General features: G+C 39.5%; 1 protein-coding gene across 7 annotated transcripts in view; it reads left to right on the top strand.

Moving 5' to 3' along the window:
* zgc:66433 (uncharacterized protein LOC321250 homolog) overlaps positions 1-20196 on the top strand; it is a 61637-nt gene that overhangs the window by 433 nt on the left and 41008 nt on the right. For 2 of the 7 annotated variants that reach the window (XM_017692139.2, XM_017692137.2), the window contains exon 1: positions 10115-10449. The exons of 2 other annotated variants lie outside the window; for them this stretch is intronic. In XM_017692139.2, coding sequence (XP_017547628.1) covers positions 10415-10449 — 35 coding nt within the window. In that variant the 5' untranslated portion in view covers positions 10115-10414. Of the gene's footprint in view, positions 1-10114; positions 10450-15199; positions 15257-17424; positions 17443-20196 lie in introns of those variants that run through there. 3 more of the 7 variants (XM_037540607.1, XM_037540608.1, XM_037540609.1) reach the window with 3 other exon arrangements.

The raw sequence follows: 20196 nt of genomic DNA, 5'->3' as shown, positions 1-20196 counted from the left end.
TTCAGCTCAGATGAGCTGAGGACGAGGCCCCTTTCTTCACTAGAACGGTTTCCTTTCAGCAGTTAGACTGTCCACTTACAGAGCGGTCACTTCTGTCTCACTGCGTCCAGCAGCGTCAACAAACCGGCTGGACATAAACAGTTTTATTAGCTGTAGGAAGTTTAAGACTTAAGCTGCTTCCACCTCTTCACTGAGGGCTGCACTCTTAAAAAGATGGTTCTTTAAGGGTTCTTTAGTAAAGGCATCATGATTAAATGGTTCTTTGTGAAATGGTTCTTAAGATTGCTGGATCAAAAGGGTTCTTTTATTGTTCTAAGCTTGACTTCTCCAACAATAGTCTTTAAAAAGATGGTTCTTTAAGGGTTCTTTAGTAAAGGCATCACGATTAAATGGTTCTTAAAATCCATGGAGAATGCAATGTATATGGTTCTATGTAGCATCAAAAGGGTTATTTTATTGTTCTAAGCTTGACATCTCAAGCTATACAGTCTTTAAAAAGATGGTTCTTTAACGGTTCTTTAGTGAAGGAATTGGTTTGTTTAGAACTACGAGTGCCATATAGAAGCATTACGGTTCTTTGCATGGTGAACTGGTTCTTCAGATTGATGGAGAATGTGTTGTACATGATTCTGTATAGAAGCTTTTCTGCAAATGGTTCTCTATAGCACCAAAAAGGGTTCTTTTATTGTTACAAGCTTGACATCGTAACAATATACTTTTTTAAAAAGACGGTGCTTTAGTAAAGGCATTGGTTCTGTTTAGAACCACGAGTTCCATAAAGAACAATTTCATGCTTAAATAGTGAGATAGTGTTGTATATGGTTTTAAATAGAACCTTTTTAATATGGTTCTCTCTAGCACCAAAAGGGTTCTTTTGTTGTTACAAGCTTGACATCGTAACAATACAGTCTTTTTAAAAAGATGGTTCTTTAGGGGTTCTTTAGTACAGGCATTGGTTATATTCAGAACCATGAGTTCCATATAGAACCATTTCATGCTTCAATGGTTCTTGGTGAAATGGTTCTTCAGTTTGAAGAGATGGTGTTGTATATGGTTCTAAATAGAACCTTTTTGAAAATGGTTCTCTATAGCACCAATTAAGGTTAATTAAGGCACCGTAACAGTTCAGTCCTAAAAAAGAAGGTTCTTCATTTCGTGCTTAAATGGTTCTTTGCATGGTGAAATGGTTCTTCGGATTAATGGAGAATGTTTTGTGTATGGTTCTATACAGCACCAAAAGGGTTCTTCCATTGTTGCAAACCTGACATCATAAGAATACAGTCTTAGAGAAGATGGTTCTCCAAGGGTTCTTTAGTAAAGACGATGATTCTATTTAGAGCCATGAGTTCTCAAAACATTTCATGCTTAAATGGTTCTTTGCATGGTGAAATGGTTCTTTGGATTGATGGAGAATGTGTCGTGCATTTTTGGTGCTATGTGGAACCATTTTCAAAAAAGTTCTATATAGAATCATATACAACACATGCTCCATCAGTCGGAAGAACAATTTTACCATGCAAAGAGCCATTTAAGCATGAAATGGTTCTACAGAGAACTCAATGGTTCTAAAAAGAACTGTTCGCTCTGCTAAAGAACCCTTGAAGTACCATCTTCATTAAGACTGTATTCTTATGTCAAGCCTGTAACAGTAAAAGAACCTTTTTGGTGCCCAAAATTTTTTTCCAAAAAGTTGCTATATAGAGCCATATACATCATATTCTCCATCAATCTGAAGAACCGTTTCACCAAGAACCATTTAAGTATGAAATAGTTCTATTTGGAATGCATGGTTCTGAATGAAACCAATGCCTTTACTAAAGATCCATTGAAGAACCATCTTTTTAAAGACTATATTGTTACGATGTCAAGCTTGTAACAATAAAAGAACCCTTTTTGTTGCCATAGAGAACCATTTTTTAAAAGGTTCTATTTATTTTGTTTGTGTTTTCAGCGCCAACAAATCTTTACGAAGTTGAAGACTATATTTAACAGCTCCAGCGCCCACCTCTTTACTGTGGGCTACACGTTTTTGAAAAGGTGGTCCTTTAAGGGTTCTTTAGTAAAGGCAATAGTTCTGAATGGAACCAGGAGTTCTATATAGAACCATTTCGTCCTGAAGTGGTTCCTTGCATGGTGACATGTTTGTTCAGACTGATGGAGAGTGTGTTGCATATGGTTAGCTATAGCGTCAAAAAGTGTTCTCCATCTGAAGAACCATTTTGGTGCTATATAGAATCATATACAGCACATTCTCCATCTGAAGAACCATTTTTGGTGCTATATACAATCATATACAACACACTGTCCATCTGAAGGGGGAAGTCGTGGGCTGGAGGTTAGGGAACTGGCCCTGTGACCAGAAGGTCGCCGGTTCGATCCCCAGTGCTGACAGTCCATGACTGAAGTGTCCTTGAGCAAGACACCTAACCCCGAACTGCTCCCCGGGTGCCGTGGATAGGGCTTCCCACCGCTCCAGGGAAGTGTGCTCATTGCCCTTAGTGTGTGTGTTCACTAGTGTGTATGTGGTGTTTCACTTCACGGATGGGTTAAACGTGGAGGTGGAATTTCCCCATTTGTGGGATTAAAAGTATCACTTAACTTAAGAACCATTTTTGTTGCTATATACAATCATATACAACACGTTCTCCATCTGAAGAACCATTTTTGGTGCTGTATAGAATCATATACAACACGTTCTCCATCTAAAGAACCATTTCACCCTATGAAAAATGATTTAAGCATAAAATATTTCTACAGAGAACTATTCTAACTAGAACTGTTCCCTTTCCTGAAGACCCCCTTGAAGTACCACACTTTTTTACATGTGTACAGCATCAATGAACTGGAAATATCTTTCTGAAAATGAAGACTATATTTAACAGCTAGTGTCCACCTCTTTACTGTGGGCTACTTTGTAGCTCAGCTTTTACAGGCTGCTTAAAAAAGAAAGAAGTGTTGGTGACATAAAACATGGGCCTGTGGCTTTCTAATGTATGTCTGTAGTTTTTGAATCTAAACCAGAATTATTCTGTCAGGCCTTCTGGGACTGAAGTAAGTGCCTGTTAAAAGAGGTTTACCCTTTACTGAAGCTGTGAATGTGAGAGGAATACAGCCAGTGCTTGAAGTCAGTTGTCTGAACTGAACATGTGCATGTTTACTTTCTTACAGAGCTTACGGTGACATCCCGTATAGATTACATAATGCATGGCACACCTTACTAAGTCATGGGAACAAGATAATTAAGTATTGGCCACGACTTAGCAAGGCATGGGAGCAACATCCTAATGCCTGGCTACAATTTAGTAAGGCATGTGAACGAGATCCTAAAGTATGGCCACAACTTAGTAAGGCACGATCCCGTTCCCACGTCTTGCTAAATCGTGGCCATGACTAAATTACCTCATTCCAATGCCTTTAAAATACAGTTATTCAGTACAGAGCCCTGCTGGTGGCATCCCAAGTTAATAAGCCATTTTTATTTATGTGAGGGAACAAGATCCTAATGTGTGGCCACGCATTATTATTATTATGTTTATAGAACTATATGACCCAAAAGGAATTATGTATAGTGGTTGGTATAGTGTAATGGGTAACATCTCTGCCTTCCACACTGTAGGCTGGGGCTAATCCCCGCCTTGGCAAACACCCTACACTACTATAAGAGTCCTTGGGCAAGACTCCCAACACCACCTTCTCCTACCTGTGTAAAAAAATAATCAAATTGTAAGTCACTCTGGATTAGAGTGTCTGCCAAATGCCCTAAAATGTACAAAATGTAAAATGTAATGTAGCAGCAATGTCCTACAGATCCAGTGGCCTCTAAAGAGAGATATTCTGGTTTAAAGAGATTCTGGTTTAAAGAAAACCCCCTTCTGATGATGCATCTTGAAAGCGGTAGGTACTTTTGAAACTCCAGCTGCTGTGCCGTGGATTTTTGGGGACTTTTTAAAGTTTTTCTTGTTGTTATCCACTGGCGAAAGCAGAAGGAAGACAGATACCTTTACGGCTACGAACGCCTTATTGCAGTTTTATATCTGTAGTAGGCTTCGAATTATCACTACAATGGAAAGAACGGATTCCTCAAAAGCCAGAAGGGACTTATCAGTTGAGGAGCACAGCAAGCTGAAAGCTAAACTTAGTGAGGTATTTGGCTATTTAGGTACTCAGTTTGGCTCGAAGGATAAAAACTTGCTGATAAAATTGCTTTTTTCTTTGCGATTTTGTTTGACGATGGAGGTTACGCTAATCCTGGCTTACGTTGTATGCATTATCCTATAGCTCAGGCTAGCAGCTATTAGCTGACACCACAGGGATTCTTAGTGGTTATATGATGCATTTGCATGATGCCTGCTGGGTATTCTAGCAAGAAAACACTAATGAGCGAAAATGTAAGTGATATAAAATTGTAAAAAATCCTTTCTAGGGGGTCAAACTAAATTTTGAGCTGTACAGTGCAGCGCTACGCTACGGGAAACATATTGAACTGTAGTTTTAGGCCAGAAAGCCCATTTATTATGTCTTCAAATGGAATGAGTTCAGTTCGTATATTATATTTCATACAGCCAGCGGTTATAAAGCCTTGGTCAAGAAAAGTTTCGTGTTAATAGCAGTTGTTTTGAAGAGCACTCCCACATAATATCCATACCATTCGCTGCTCTCCGTCCTGTAGTTTATTCAAAGCTAATTAAAACCACATAGACTTGTGTTTGGTTCGGGAAGCCCATTATCCTGTAAATGGACTTTATTTGACCATTTGTTGCTAACAGGCCCAAAGGGTCTCGCAAAGAGAGCAAAACACTGTAAAAGGCAGGGCACAATTATTTAATTATTGTCGTCCCATTAAAGTGAGAGAGGGCTTTGGGAAACACCCATCCAGCCGCCACACACGGAGCTTTAAAGGGTTCGGAGAATCGGGGGAGGTAAAGTTAAACGGCCCCAGACAGAGGAAAAGGGGGTTGGGCCGATCAATCAAGCTGTGCGAGCCCAGCAGGGCCCTTTTTTATGCAGAAGAAGGGCTTAACACAGATACACAGACAGCTTTGGATCTGTTCTGGGGTCAGTGTTCATCCTGGTGAGAAGAACTGGCACAAGGGGCTGAAGCCTTTTCTTCTCCTCCATATCTTTCACCCCATGCTTTATGAAACATTATTGCTTATTTAATTAACTTCGTAGACAGTCCATCACAGCTATGGCCCCTCCGTGCGCACAGGGGTACCTTTTTTTTTTTGGGTTATTTACAGTTCGACGTACATGGCCTTAATTAGAACGTGGGCTAGAGGAGCTGCCTCCAAAAGATGTGTTCCAGATGTGAGCTGGAATTCCAAACGGCTTTGTGAAGAAAAGAAAAACGGTGCTCTGCAGGGGATGACCGGAGAAACTGGAGTCTGTGAAAACTGTCGAAAAAGCATGGGATTTGACAGAGCTGAATGGAGGGGGCCTCTCGCATGGTCCAGTGGGAGATGATCACACCCTGTCTTTCAGATGGAAACGTCATTTCAGGCTGTTTCCATCTGATAAAACACAGCACAGAACCTGAGACAGAATCTTGTGTTCATAGTTTGTTTTAAATGTGAAAACTGTTTGGGACTGTGTGAATAGGGTTAAGCATCATTTTAGAGAAGTAAGGAGTCGGAATGTTTTACAAACGGGGACAAGAACTTTCAGCACTTCTCAAAAATATTAGTGCCGAAGAAGGGTTCTTGGGCCTGATGGCCTCAAAGCGCAAAACGATCATTTTAGTAAAGTTGTGCAACTGTGAAGAATCTTTTTAAAGAAACCGCTTGTAATGTAAGAGTTGTATAGCATTTACAGGTTTTACCTAGAACCGTATATCCAAGAAAGGAATCATATACACACTTAAAATAATGGGGTTGGGATAGTGTAGTGGTTAACACCTCTGCCTTCTACACTATAGACTGGGGTTCAATCCCACCTGGGCAAACAAGGACACTACACCAATAAGAGTCCTTGGGCAAGACTCCTAACACCGCCTTGGCCTACCTATGTAAAATGATCCAATTGTAAGTTGCTCTGGATAAGAGCGTCAGCCAAATGCCATAAATGTAAATGTAAATTAAGGATGATAAAAACTTCTTTGGAGCCGTAGAAGAACCTCTTTTGGTTCTCTAAAGAACCTTCCTATAGGATTCTTTAAAGAATTGTTTTAGTTGTGCAGCTGTGAATAATCTTGTTAAAGTTTAAAGAACCTGTTTGTAACGTAATGTTCTGCAGCATTTACAGATTTTACCTAGAACCATACATCCAAACCAGGAATCATATACAGGCTTAAAATGCTGATGCTGAGAAATTCTCTGGAGCCATAGAAGAACTCTGTTTGGTTCCACATAGAACCCTCCAGGAGGCTTCTTTAAAGCATCATTGTAGTGAATGAGCTGTGCAAACTTAGAGCAAAACCTAACCATTTTAAAGCTTAGGTTTTTCCTAGAACCATACATCCAAGCCAAGAAAAATATATAAAATAGCAGTGTCAAATGTACTCTTTGGAGCAGTGCCATCGGTGGAACTACTTTTGGTTCCCTAAAGAACCTGCTGTGCTTTATTTAAGTAAGTGAGCTGTGTGAATATGAAGAACATTTCTTAAAGTTTAAAGAACTTCCACGTGATGTGGAGGTTATGAGCAACTTTTTTGCTAGATCCACACAACCATACCATGTACCATATACTCTCTTAAAAATAAGGGTGCCATAAAGGGTTCTTTGAAGTGGGGCTGCTTTTGGTTCCCTAAATAACCTTCCAATGCAGAGTTTGAAGAACCTCTTCATAGTGTAAAGCTTTGCATTATGTACATGTGCATTTGTAATGTAAATGTATATATTACAGGTAAATACAATCTAAAATAAATGTACAGTTTACAGGATTTTCCTAGAACCACACATCCAAGCCAAGAATCATATACACGTTTCACATAAAGATGCTGAAAAAACTATTTTTTGGTTCCCTAAAAGAACCTTCCTGGGAGCTTCTTTAAGAGTCATTTTAGGAAAGTTCTGCAGCTGTGAAGAATCTTTTCAGAGTTTAAAAAATAGATTTGTAACATAAAAGTATAGCCTTTACACATTTTACCTAGAACCACACATCCAAGCCAAGACTCTCATACAGGCTTAAAATAACAGTTCTAAAAAATTCTTTGGAGCCATAAAAGAACCTCTTTTGGTTCCCTAAAGAACCTTCCTGGAAGGTTCTTTGAAGCATCATTTTAGTTAATGAGCTGTGCAAATGTGGAGAACCATTTTAAAGTTTAGGTTTTTCTTAGAACCATACATCCAAGCCAAGAACAGTAAAATAACAATGTCAAAAGTACTCTTTGGAGCAGTGCCATCAAGGAACCATTTTTAGTTTCCTTAAGACCCTGCCAATGGAAGGTTCTTTAAAGAACCATTTCAGTAAGTGAGCTGTGTAAAAGAAGAACCTTTCTTAAAGTTTACACATGATGTAGAGTTTATAGCAATTTAGGGTTTTTCATAGAACCATACATCTAAGCCGTGAACCATATACACTTCTAAAAATAAGGGTTTCACAAAGGGTTCTTGGTTCCCTAAAGAACCTTCCAATGGAGGGTTCTTTAAAGAACCATTTTTGTAAATGAGCTGTGAGAGTATGAAAAACATCTGTAAAGTTCAAAGAACCTCCACATGATGCAAAGTTTCAAATTAAGTTATTTATCACACGCATAATCTAGAACCATCTAGGAACCTTTCTAAAGACTGCACATAAACGGCATGACTGGATCTTTATAGTCTGCTTGGCCAGTGTTTGCTTACATTTCTTGGTTCCTCTTTTAAAGAAACATATATGAATCAGAGCTTATGGGTTACTGGGGTCCGAGTGAAAATGTTTCAGGAAATACCAATCTTTTTTTTTTCCCCAAAAGGAAAAGCTGACTGACATTCCACAGAGTGTTCTTAAAAGAACGCTGGTAGGATATGTAGTTAGCCTGCTTTGAAATTCAGGTACTCCGTCCATGGCTGAGATTCTGCTGGCCAGATGTGTGAGGGAGGAAAGAAAGAAAAGGGGAAGTGTTAGCCGTCTCGGGTTGCTTGTCTGTTGTTCGTTCTCTTGGCTGAGGGAATGAGGAGAGAACCTGAAAACAAGAAGAACTTGAATTCCCATTTTCTGGCTTGTCCGACGCGAGTAGTTTACTGCGTTTGTCTGAATGTAAGTCTGTCCATAAACTTCTGTGCAGAAAAAATGGCTCAGTTTGGCACTAAGATCCAGTGTTTGTAAGCAGGAGAGACTTAAGACTGTGGTTGTGTGAACTCCCCATTATATTTTTCCAAGAAAATAGGGCACTTGGACAGCTGCCTAGAAGGCCTAGTCCTTTCCATCACAGTTGAGTCCAGATTTGCCAAATCCCGCTCTGTCTGGAAAATGGAGTAGGCTCCTTATTCACAATCAAAACAAAGATGTGTGGTTTTTATATTGTAGCCCCTGACTTAACATCAAAAGAAAAGGACAAACAATCTAGGTTTTATATATATATATATATATATAATTTTTTTTTCTACTTAATAGAATCTCATTAAGGATGATCTCACTTGCATTTAGAGCTAGAATTCTTGTGATACATTACGTTGCAGTATACCTTAAATACCTTTTAAAGAGGAATTTTTCTTAATTTTTTCAAAATTTCTGCATAATTCAATTGTAGAGATGTAAGCAAAGTCATTCAGAGAGGTTTAATCTGAAATGGTTCATTGTAGAGAAACATACTGAACCAGGGAACCAGGGGTCAATGCAAAGGTAGCCATATTACCTTCTGTCTAAAGGGACAGTTTAACCTACATGTGTCTTCTGAGTTTTGTATAATGTTCATGCTGAAAATAGTGCTAAATCTAAAAATTCTAAAGTTCTTTGGGTGTCATTTGGTCTTTCAACACCTTGCTTGTAGCTCTCTGTCATGCAAGGATTTAAAAAAAACATGTTTTAGGCCAAAATCCTATCTCAAAACTGTCTTAAGGTGTCTCAAGTAACATATTCTTAACCATTTTGTGTAACAGCTGTCCATCTGGTTCCTATCAAAACCACTGTGAACCATTCTGAGTGAAGTTTCTCTAGAATGGTGCATTTCATCACTCTGCATGAAGCCAATCTGAAAGGCTTTGTTTTCATCTTAATGACTGTGTAATGCGGATATTGGGGTGGAATTCCCCTTTAAGTGGATTTTAAGTAGCACAGTATATGGAGAGTTGAACAAACTTCATTTTAGGCAGAACTTTTGAAATGCCATGTGTTGTGAAAATGTCTTCAGGTGTCATAATATATATTTTTGCCATACCTCACACCTCTACTGGCATTACGTCACACATTTGTAGTCATGTGGAGTTGTTTAAGCTTCTTGTGAACTTCTGTAGCTTCTCAAATTGTGTGAGTGTGATTTGCACAGCTCCTTTTTTGACTCCGTGACTCTTCTTCGGGATCGTAAATAAGTCATAAGCAAAGGTTTGACTCCAGTCGATTTTCTAAGTAACATATTCTGTACAGGGAACAAATTTTAATTAAACAATTTAAACCTTTTTTTAAGCACAGTTTCTGTTTATTTGCTGAGTTTGAATAGAACATAAAATATAAACCACCCACAGCTATTGCATAGTTAAACACTTTACAGTGTGCACAACTGTGTCCTCCATAGAAGCCAAGTTAACTTATTTTCACTTAGAAAATCAACAAAACATGAAATTTGACTGAGGTGGCCAAACTTTCATGCATCTGTTTCTACCTATGTACCTTTATAATAAACTTTTTGACTGTTGCTAACAGTCTGCATTGTTTTTATTTATGAGATCTAAATGGCTGATGATTGATTCTGGCTCTGAGGCGCTGATGATCAATGTGCTGGCTGACCCCCCTTTTGGCAGGACCGAATGTGTCTTCCTCCAGAGCGCTGGTGTCTCCTCAGGCTCTCCCCCACCTAATTATCACACAGCCGCCTGCCCGAATAGGCTGTAAGCCTCTGGGTTAAAACAATAGCAGCGGGCTGTAGGGATTAGGTGACTGAGGGAGGGGGTGGGGAGAGAGAGAGAGAGAGAGAGAGAGTGAGAGAGAGAGAGAGAGAGAGAGAGGGAGAGAGAGAGAGGGAGAGAGAGAGAGAGAGAGAGGGAGCATGCTCACTGTCTGGGAGGCAGCCCACTGAAGCAGACTTCTCACTTGTACCTTTCCCTACAAGGATATTACATTCTTTGTGCAGGAAGACTCCTCTCAAAGTGGACTCTCATCCCCCGTTTTGCTGACATCTGTCCTAGATTATGCATGCATTTGTGTATGTAAGCGGGATTATTAATCCAGCTTGAGGATTTAGGGATTCTTTTTGGGACCTCCAAGGGATTTTTTTTACTACAAGGGATGCAATAAGGATAAAGAACTCTTGTGTCTTCTGTTGTCAGCAAATATCAACACCATGGCTGCATTTTACAGCTGCTTGCGAGGAAAGAAGTAAGTTGGTGCCTCTTGTTCAGATGAAAGTAGGCTGTTTATCTTTTTCTTTAAAAGATCGTGTTGTCTTGAGGTTATTTTGAGGTCGATTTCTTCTCTTTAAAGTCTTAGTTTGGACCTTGAGTAATAACTGTAGATGAAATATAATGATCTTCAATCCTCCACTGCATGTGGGGCATTGAAGTAGTGAGTCTTTCAGCTGGAATAAAGAACACTGTAAGATGATGAGGCATTAAGCCAGTCTTTGTTTATGAAGAGCACCACTGTGGGCTATAATAGCCCCTTAGATTAATTAGTTCAATAAGGGACCCTTTCAGGAATAAGCCTCTGTCTAATGGTATCATGGTGTGGCAAACAAAACCCTTTCTTTGTGAGTATGCAAACAGCTCTGAGAGAAAGTCTTGTTTATCAAGTTGAAGGCATGTCATGCTTATCAATTCCTTCTGCAGAACTGACCATTTAACCACTTGTTGGTATTGCAGTCAGTTGTTGAAATCCCTGGAGGAGTTCAATGTACTGAACATTGTTAATTTTTGGTGATAATTCCTTGTTTCTTGTTTTCCTTAGTTATGAACTCTGTTCTGCAGTCATGCTTTAGATTAATTAGTTCAATAAGGGCTCTTTCAGGAATGAGCTTCTGTCCAGTGCTGTCACTAAAACCTTTCTTCTTCAACACCTAAACAACTCTGAGAGAAAGTCTTGTTTATCAAGTTGAATCAGTGTTTTGTCCACAGCAGACAACAGTTAACCACTTGTTGGTTGTCTGGAATCCCTGGAGAAGAACAATGGGCACCACTGCGGTGAAAGTTTTCAGCTTTGGTTGCTAATGTCCCTTAGGTGCGAACTGACCGGCTCGTCTTCTCACCAGGTCCATCCTTTTATGGTCCTGTGTTCTCCTTTCAAGCCTTAGCTCACTGCCTTGACTGTCCTGTACCATGCCCAGTTTGGCAAAGGGTCTGGAGAAAACATCTCCTGGAATAAAATTCCAAACCCTGACCCCTCTCAGCTTTGACACCTGCGCTGTCTCATGGTCGGATTTGTTGATGTTGGTGCGCAGCGTGGACTTGGCAGCGAGAGTTGCTCCTCACCTTTTCCAGATGGAACTGTTGTCTTTAGCAGATTAATGCTGTCTGTTAAGATACACTCTCTTAAAGAGGCAGTTTTAGGTAAGAGTTAAGTGTGTGTGTCCTTTAGAGTCTTCACATGAGGTCTTTTGTACTCATTTTTTGTCCTGATCTGGGATACTTCAGGCTTAGCTTTTCATCTACCAATCATTTTGGTTTCGACTGTACTCAGATATATATTAAAGCCTCAGCAGTCTTCCAGCTCGATCTGTGATGGAAATAGTTGAGGTCTCCTTTTGTCTAAATCCAACATCAGTGGCCCACTTTTCATTGGCAACCGCATTCGCCGCAACTCTTGTAGTCCTGCAGTTCCGTACCCTGACACGTAAACACTACCACTCAATAACATGGTCTAATTTCGTTGCGAGTGATTCATTCCTTGCACGTCATGTGGGATATGCAGTTTGAAATGCCAGAGCCTTGTGTAAAGCAGCCTAAATTACAGGCTTTCGGGAACTACAATAAAGCCCTAGAGGTGGCTCTAAAACAAAAATAACATGGCTGGATCCATTTTGGATGTCAGAAATGTCACAAAATCACTGCTGATGTTTAAGGAGTGACTTGGCCAACAGCACAGATGCAGCTAGCACTGAATGGAAGTTAGTTATGCTAGTTAGCTTTATGTTCAAGGGTTTATATTTTTTTAAAGCAGTGCTTTGATAAATGTTTACCCCTGTTCTCTGCTTAGCCCACATCGAGTCCATCAGCCCAAACATGTTTAGTGTGTGAAGTTTGCTTTTTTTTGTTTTGCACTGAAACTAGGCTAGTGTGGCTAGAAGGTTATGGAAGTGTATTAAGTTAAGTGATACTTTTTTAATCCCACAAATGGTGAAATTCCACCTCTGCATTTAACCCATCCGTGAAGTGAAACACCACATACACACACACTCGGGGGCAGTGAGCACACTTGTCCGGAGCAGAGGGCAGCCCCATGCATGGCGCCCGGGGAGCAATTGGGGGTTAGGTGTCTTGCTCAAGGACACCTCAGTCACAGACTATCACTGGGGATCGAACCAGCAACCTTCCAGTCACAGGGCCAGTTCCCTAACCTCCAGCCCACAACTGCCCTCTATGTACACCAATTAGCTTTGGCTGACTGTATATCTGAATAATCACACTTGCCTCGAAGTCGAGTAGTTGAGTAATCTCAAAACCGACTTGCTTTAGTGGTTTCTGACTATATGACATACTGTTATATATAAAAATGGGCAAAATTACAGACAAATCCAGGCATTAAGATGCTAGTGCTATGTCATACAGTGTAAGAAACTAAGTCTATTTGCTTTGGAGCGATAAGGCTAATGAAGCTGGAGTAGCAGTCAGATATTCTGTATTGTACAGGTAATCTAATTACACTGCATATGGCTATGAAGGCCGTATTATTCACTAGGGACATGCAGTCCTAGCAGGATGATTTCAGAGCACTCTTAGCCCTGGAACGCAGGCTTAGCTGCTGTAGAAAGAATTTGATGGGCATGGCTACCACTTTAGATAATGTTATTAGCTGAGGGGTGAATGTTGAGCTTGTACTCATGCCATAAATTGGTACAATTTGCCAGATTTTACTGCCAACTAGAAAAATAGTGCTTTGGTATAGCCAGCCATAAAAGGCATCTGATCTGGTCTTTCTGAATGGTATTCTGAGGGTTTCCCTGCTTTGTAGTCCAGGACTAGTCTTAATTCCTGGCTGGGATTAGGGTTGGCGGATGACTGACTTTAGACCAGATGGATCAGTTTCAAGCTCTGTTGTTCAGTGTCCGGTTAGAACTTTTGCCTGGGTGTTCAAATGTCCAGTCAAGAGTACCAATCAGCCAACGGAGATTGAAACTAGTCTCTCTGGTCTAAAACTGAAGACCTGGAAACTGTTCATCCGTCCATCTATCTATCTAAACCACTTATCCTTCTGGGTTGCGGAGGGCACTGGAGCCTATTCCACTGTTCATTAGGCAAAAGGCAGGATGAGTTGTCATTCCATCACAGGGCACAACTGGCAGCCCTAATGCACAGCACTGTTTACCAGACAATTATCGACCAGTTTTAAACATGCATGAAAAATATCTGACATTAAACGACATAGAGCTGTCCAGTTCTAACAAGGCTGAAATCTGGCAACCATATCCAGCGTACCAGATCTAGAAGAAGCAGTTATATTAGGCTAGTGTTCAGTGTGAGGAACTGGTTCATTTATTTATGCTGTTGATTTGACAGTATGAGCGCTGGGATGTCTGGAATGCTGTGGTGAATCCGTATGATGCGCGTCACCGCTTAATCAAGTTATCAAAGTGTGGTCTCCCACTGAGAGAGGAAAAGCTGCGGTCTAATCTCCTGTTGTGTAATGAAGGTGACTCTGCAGCTGGGCGCTTTAGAAAGGCGCTGCCAGTATGCATCTGTGACTGTGCCGTCACTTTTTTTGAGACAGAACTGGATCAGCATGTGGAAGTAATGTCCAAGTGTGGAGGGAGAATCCTGGAAAACACTGTAATTGAAAGAGACTTGCATTTAAAGATAATTTCTCATTTCCAAACGTTGTATTATGCTTTGGAGGATGGTTCGATGATCGTGAAAGAGCCTTAAATTGCACTTTATTATTATGAAACATCTAAGGAAATTGTATTATATCTAGGGGAGAGTGGGGCACAACCTAACACTGTTTTTTGGTGTTTGTATTTTGTAAGTATTTTTAAAAAAATAACCATTTTTAGACAGGCAAACTGCACATCTCCGCTACAAATGAAATTCTAAAATTACCAATTGTGAGCAATTCGGCTTAAAAAGAAGAGTGCAAATGTTACAACTTGCATTTATTGCTAATTGTATCAGAATTGTTAGTTGTATCAGTCATAACAATCCTTAAAAAGTCTGGTAAGTTGATGCAAACACAATCAGTTCATATTAATTTATGCCTTTCTATGTTGTCTGAACAAGACGAGCTTTCCAGCATAAATACATCTAAATATGAAGAAGATTAGTGAAACAAGGTGATAGCAAATTCGTTTTTTGACTACAGTGTAGAGGTGGAAGTATCAGCATGATAAAATTTCATTTTTAATGAAATTTCATTTTTTTTAATGCACATTTTCCATATAATTTGAATTTATATGTAGAGTTATGAACTCCTGTCGCTGAAGCCTGCTCACCAGTAACTTAACGAGGCAGAGCTTTCATTTTTGAAAAACAGATACAATTTAAAAAAAAAGTTATTTTTATGGGACAAAAAATTCTTCAGCAAAAATCTTGAGGAATATCAGTCCAAATGCTCTAAAAATGAGCGGATAAACAAAAGCACGTTGAAGATGACCGAACACACGTTCTACTTGAACCCGTGTAAATACATAAAATATCCATGATATATTTTACCCCACGTTAGGTTGCACCCCGCTCCCCACTACAACACAACAGAAATGAGCCAAATGCACTAGAACTGGTTATAAATGAGCGTGTGAATTTATTGCTGTTTAATCTTTGAACATTTTAGAAAAAACTCTGCCTGTTCAAACACTAACACTTTTAACAAGCATCTGATTCTCTTCTTTCTCCTTTCCTCAACACCTCACCCATATCACTTCATTCTGTCTGTCTTTCTTTCCTTCCTTCTTGCTTTCCCTTCATTCCACATGCTCCAAAAGATAAGGCATGAAACTGTGGACGTCCCCGGCCGTCTCTAGCGCTGGAGATACTCCAAGGTCAGTGCGTGAGCTGTGCAGAGCAGCAGGCCGTGCCGTCCGCCCGAGTGGTGGGATGCTCTGTGGGAGAGCATCTCTCTTCCTGTCACAGGCACACAAACTCTTACACTTGGGAGATGCTTCAAGGTCAAAGAAGTGACTCATCAGAGAGAGTTACAGTTTAAATCATATTTAATCTCTGGAACTATTCCAAGAGCCTTTTAAAATAGCAGCCTTTTAAAATGGTTTTAAGCTACAAAACAAATGATACAAATATGTTTACTGTATTCTTCAAATATGGTGATGTTAAAAATGTTCAGTGGAGTCATGTTGCGCCGGGCATTCCCCTTCTCGTTAATGTTTAGACAACTGTTTTGGTTGTGACCCCAAACTGTCACTGTAGGAGGTGTGGAAACAAGGCCAGCTGTGTGAACAGTCCCAGATGGACAGTCATGGCCAGTAGACTAGTGGTCTTCAGGCTTATCCACAAGCAACTGCTGGGGTCTCAAGCCCAAATCCATCAGTAACGTGCATAAATAAAGGTTATAGTTACTGTTTGATGGGTTCCACTTTATTTGGAGAGTCTTTTACTGCTTATCTGCAGATGCTCAAATGATGAAAAGCAGTTAAATTGGGTTAGAGTTATGATTAGAACTCAAATCAAGTTTAGGGTTAGGATTATACTTAGGTGATGGGTTATTACTAGTTTTAAGGATAGCATTAATGTGAGTGTGATATTGATAAAATTCAGTATTATGATGTTTTCTGAATATATCACAAAATTGCAGTAGCAGATGAGTTTGTGTTATTAAAGTTGATGAACTACTTTAAGCTAACAGAAAGTCTTATAAATGTGACATTGCTTGTTTTGGTCTGGTTTGACACGTACACTGTATGGCAATGACCAGACAGAACATGCATCTCTCGAAAAGAAATTTTATGTCGTTTCTTTATTTTTAGTTTTTATATTTCTAACTATTTCTAACTAGGACATTCCAGCTAACGGTCAAGGCTGGATACCAAGTGTAAAGTGCACAAAACAATATGAAAAACAAACTACTCTGCATGGATACTGCTATTCTATAGGCAGGGGTGTAGCCGAGGGGTGGCAAAAGGCGGCCTAGAGTGACCCTTCTAGTGACCCCAGTTATGCAGAGTGAGACAGTCAGTTATTATCAATAAAACGGTCACCAGACTAATGTTCTCCTGCCCACTCTGTATGAACATGTACACAAATCTGCCATCAGATGCTGCTACAGTCAATCGTCAGCCTGCCGTTTCTCTGATAGGCTGCTATGCTGAGAAGATTAGTGATCGTAGCGTTTGCCTTGTCCATTTTGCTTAAAGCAGCAGCTGACATTGGAATACAGGAACACAAAGACACTTAAATGGTGAGGTTTTGCTATATTGTGCTGCCTTGATGTTAACCATAGGTACAGCATTCAGCAGTAGAAATAATACTGACCAACATTTTTCACTGAACTTTATTAAAACCAGGAACAAAATCAGTTTCAGTTTTGAAATCAGTTTGTCAGTTTTTAAAAATGTGAATAAGCAATTATGCTATTTAAGCTATCCATCTTCAGTGGATGTGTGATACTATGGTTCATCTGTGCAATACTCAATACCAAATTGTACTGCTCATATGAGGAATAATAATAATAATAATTATATGTGTAATAACTCAGAGGTACAATTATTTGAACTGCTTATGTCATCTTATGTAACTTAGGAAATCAACAACTTGTAATTTGACCAAGGAAACGTTTACATACAATTGTTTGAATAGATCACTGTTGTCGGAAGAAAACCTCATATGTCCATTTTTATTGTTTTTTAGTTTTTGACATAATTTGAAAATACCTGTTGTGCTTTATATTGTATGTACATTTCATAAATAATGGACCAAAGGAAATGACCCAAAATTACTTGGGGAAAATTCTGGTTCCATTGACTTACATTAAAAGTAAAGTATGTTTTTTCCTTCTGTAAAGTTACCGTGTCAGAGATACGAGGTTTTGTTCCAGCAACAGCGATATATTAGCTTGGTGGTCGGATCCGATTCCATGCATGATGCACAAAATGACCATGTCCTTATTCTAAGCAATTGCTACCCAGAGAACAGCAGGGAAATGATAAGTGTACTGATTCTCATCTCTTTGTTTTTTCTCCCCTTTTACAGTTTTTGAATAAGCTCTTCATCAGCGGTATGTTTTATGTTTGGTGTTGTGCTGTAGACATGTGTTGACTCCGATAGTTCATTTCCATCTCGTCCTTTCATGTGACAACGTTAACCATCTGTGAGTCACCCCTCTGTGAATCTGTGAAGCAGACATTGTGACCATTTCCTCTGGGACGGACACAGGAAATGAACAACCCCCCCATCTGATAGTGGGGGTAAAAGTTGCCCTTGTGTTCTGGTCTCGGCGCACTTTCCTTTTCTCCCAAACCCTAATTATAAAATGTAAAGCTGCAGAAGTGCTGTCTGATCAGCGAGAAAGGGCGATTTCTATCCTCTCCTTATCAGGCTGGCGAGTCGATTGTGAAGACAGCGGTAGTCTAGAGAGGTTCCTATCTGCTCCCATGTGATGAGTCAATGTGTAGTTGTGTTCTGACAAACACAGTGGAATGTTCCCACTCGCTCGAAAGGCCTCCTTATGTAAACTGCATCGACTTACTTCATTAAAAGTGGAGTATCATGGGAGAAAAGAGCTGAAGGAAAACATTGCAGAATATGATTTGGCTTGTGTCTTTTTGTTCGGTAATGTTTGTCAGGCTGGTTGAGGTGCTAGCCAGATGGATTCTGTTTAAAACTTGGAGGCCTTCAGGATGTTCGGCTTATTCAGTTTTTGTTTCAGCTGGACTTAAATCAAACAGAAAGTAGTAGCATAATGTTTCCCAGCCCTGTTTTCTGGAGTCCCACTGCTGTAACTTTAGGGCTGCACAATACTGACAAAATACCAGTATTGTGATTATTTTGTTAAATATTCTGATAGTGATATGCTTTGCAATACATTTAAAAGGCACTGATGACCTGTTAATATGGCAGGAGTTTTCTGACCTGCATGTGTCATCTGAATTATACTTTCATTTGAATAATGAATCATTTTATTTGTTGGATTAAATCAGGCTGTCCAATCTTATCTGGGCCGGTGGAGCTGCAGGTTTTACTCCAACGCAGCAGGAGGTCACCTGATAATTTGTTTAGGGAGTTAGACCCAGGTGACCCCCAGCTAGTTTGAAGTGAAAACCTGCAGCCACATTGGATAAGATTAGTATAGTGTAGTGAATAACACCTCTGCCTTCTATGCTGTAGACTGGGGTTCAATGGGGTAAGCACCCTACACTATACCAATAAGAGTCCTTGGGCAAGACTCCTAACACCACCTAAGAGGATAAGAGCGTCAGCCAAATGCCATAAATGTAAATAAAACTGGACACGCTGGAGATGTGAATTTTGGAAATCAAGAGGACAACTCATCAAAATATAATCGTTGGAAATTTAGGATAGGCTTTCTCAACCTCTTCCACCTCAAGGCCCGCCTGTTTATCATTAGATGGCATGAGGCGCCACAAGAAAACAAAATGAAACATTTCTGCTTAAAAATTTGTGCATAAAAATTCAATTTTTGGGAAATGTTCAACACAGAGATGTCTGGGTGCCTATCCTTGCAATATACATCAGTGAGCATAAAATATAAGGGGAATATTGGTGTGAGTGGACAACTGAAAGGTCAGGTATTTCTAGAGGCAAAGGGCCTTTGTGCATTGTTATTTTTCACTGATTTTTATGACAGAGTGCAATCACAGGCCCAGTACAGACCACTGGCCCCCCTCAGTATATGTCCAAGGACCACAGTGGCTGAAAAACCATGAATTAGGAAAAACGGCAACATCCAGATCTATAAGCTGATTGGCTGAGCCATGTTCAAAGCAGTGGTAAAATATGTGATATATGCTCACTTGCAATTGCACCTATTAGCTAAATTCTGTATTAATGCAGGGAGATCACTGAAATGATTGGAACGTACCATGGACAACGGAAAGTTTAATATTCAAAACTTGTAAAGGGCTCATATCATGGAAAACCATTTTTCCTTGCTTTTTTGAATGAAAGTGTTTGGTGTAGTAGGTCTCACAATGTACGGTTCACTCTTCAGTGCATACATTCTATATATCGCTGCTATCGGAACAAAACCTCGTATCTCCAGTTTTGTCATTTTTCACAGTATTTTGGAAATACCCGTTAGCCTTTATATTGTGTGTAAATTTCATGATGAATGGAGCCAAAGAAATGGGATAAAATGACTCAGAAAAACATCTGGTTCCTTTGACTTCTATTAAAAGTAAAGTAGGTTTTTTGCTTCTTCTATAAAGTTACTATTTTGGAGATATGAGGTTTTTTCCACATTTATTTTTTTGCAAACAAAATTTTGCACATCTGCCTATTCAGCAGTTTAGTCCCACCCATTCGTGCTGAAGTTCTAAAGAGTGTTTCAGCTCTGATTCTTTTTTTGAATGAAGCACCATACAGTTCAGCCAGTAAGAGCGGAAGTCCTTTACATAAATCAGTCTTAAATATGCAGTAATAAAAACAGCCTCTTTAATTCGAAGGGATAAAGAAGGGCTGTAAAATGGTTATGAAAAATATCATAATTTGTGTTTTGGTACATGAACTAGTCACATGTCACGGTTGTTGCACCCTCATGCATACAGTTTATATACATTGCTCTACTTAAACAATAAACCCTCCTATTTAAAAACATAAACTGTTTATTGAAAATAAAATGGGTAAATAAAGTTTTTATGATAAAATAGCATTGGTCTACAAATTGTTTAATTGTTGGTAAACAGTTATACAGTTAATCATTTACATCCATGATTGATCAAAACCCTCACAGAAACACTCCACTGGAACTGTGATTGGTTAAGATGCGCACAACTTACAGCTAAATCGTTGT

This window comes from Pygocentrus nattereri, chromosome 8 (genome assembly GCF_015220715.1).
Source record: "Pygocentrus nattereri isolate fPygNat1 chromosome 8, fPygNat1.pri, whole genome shotgun sequence".
In the NCBI taxonomy this organism is placed as follows: Eukaryota; Metazoa; Chordata; class Actinopteri; order Characiformes; family Serrasalmidae; genus Pygocentrus; species Pygocentrus nattereri.
The sequence above is the reverse complement of the archived record's forward strand: the minus strand, read 5'-3'. Positions and strand labels throughout refer to the sequence as shown.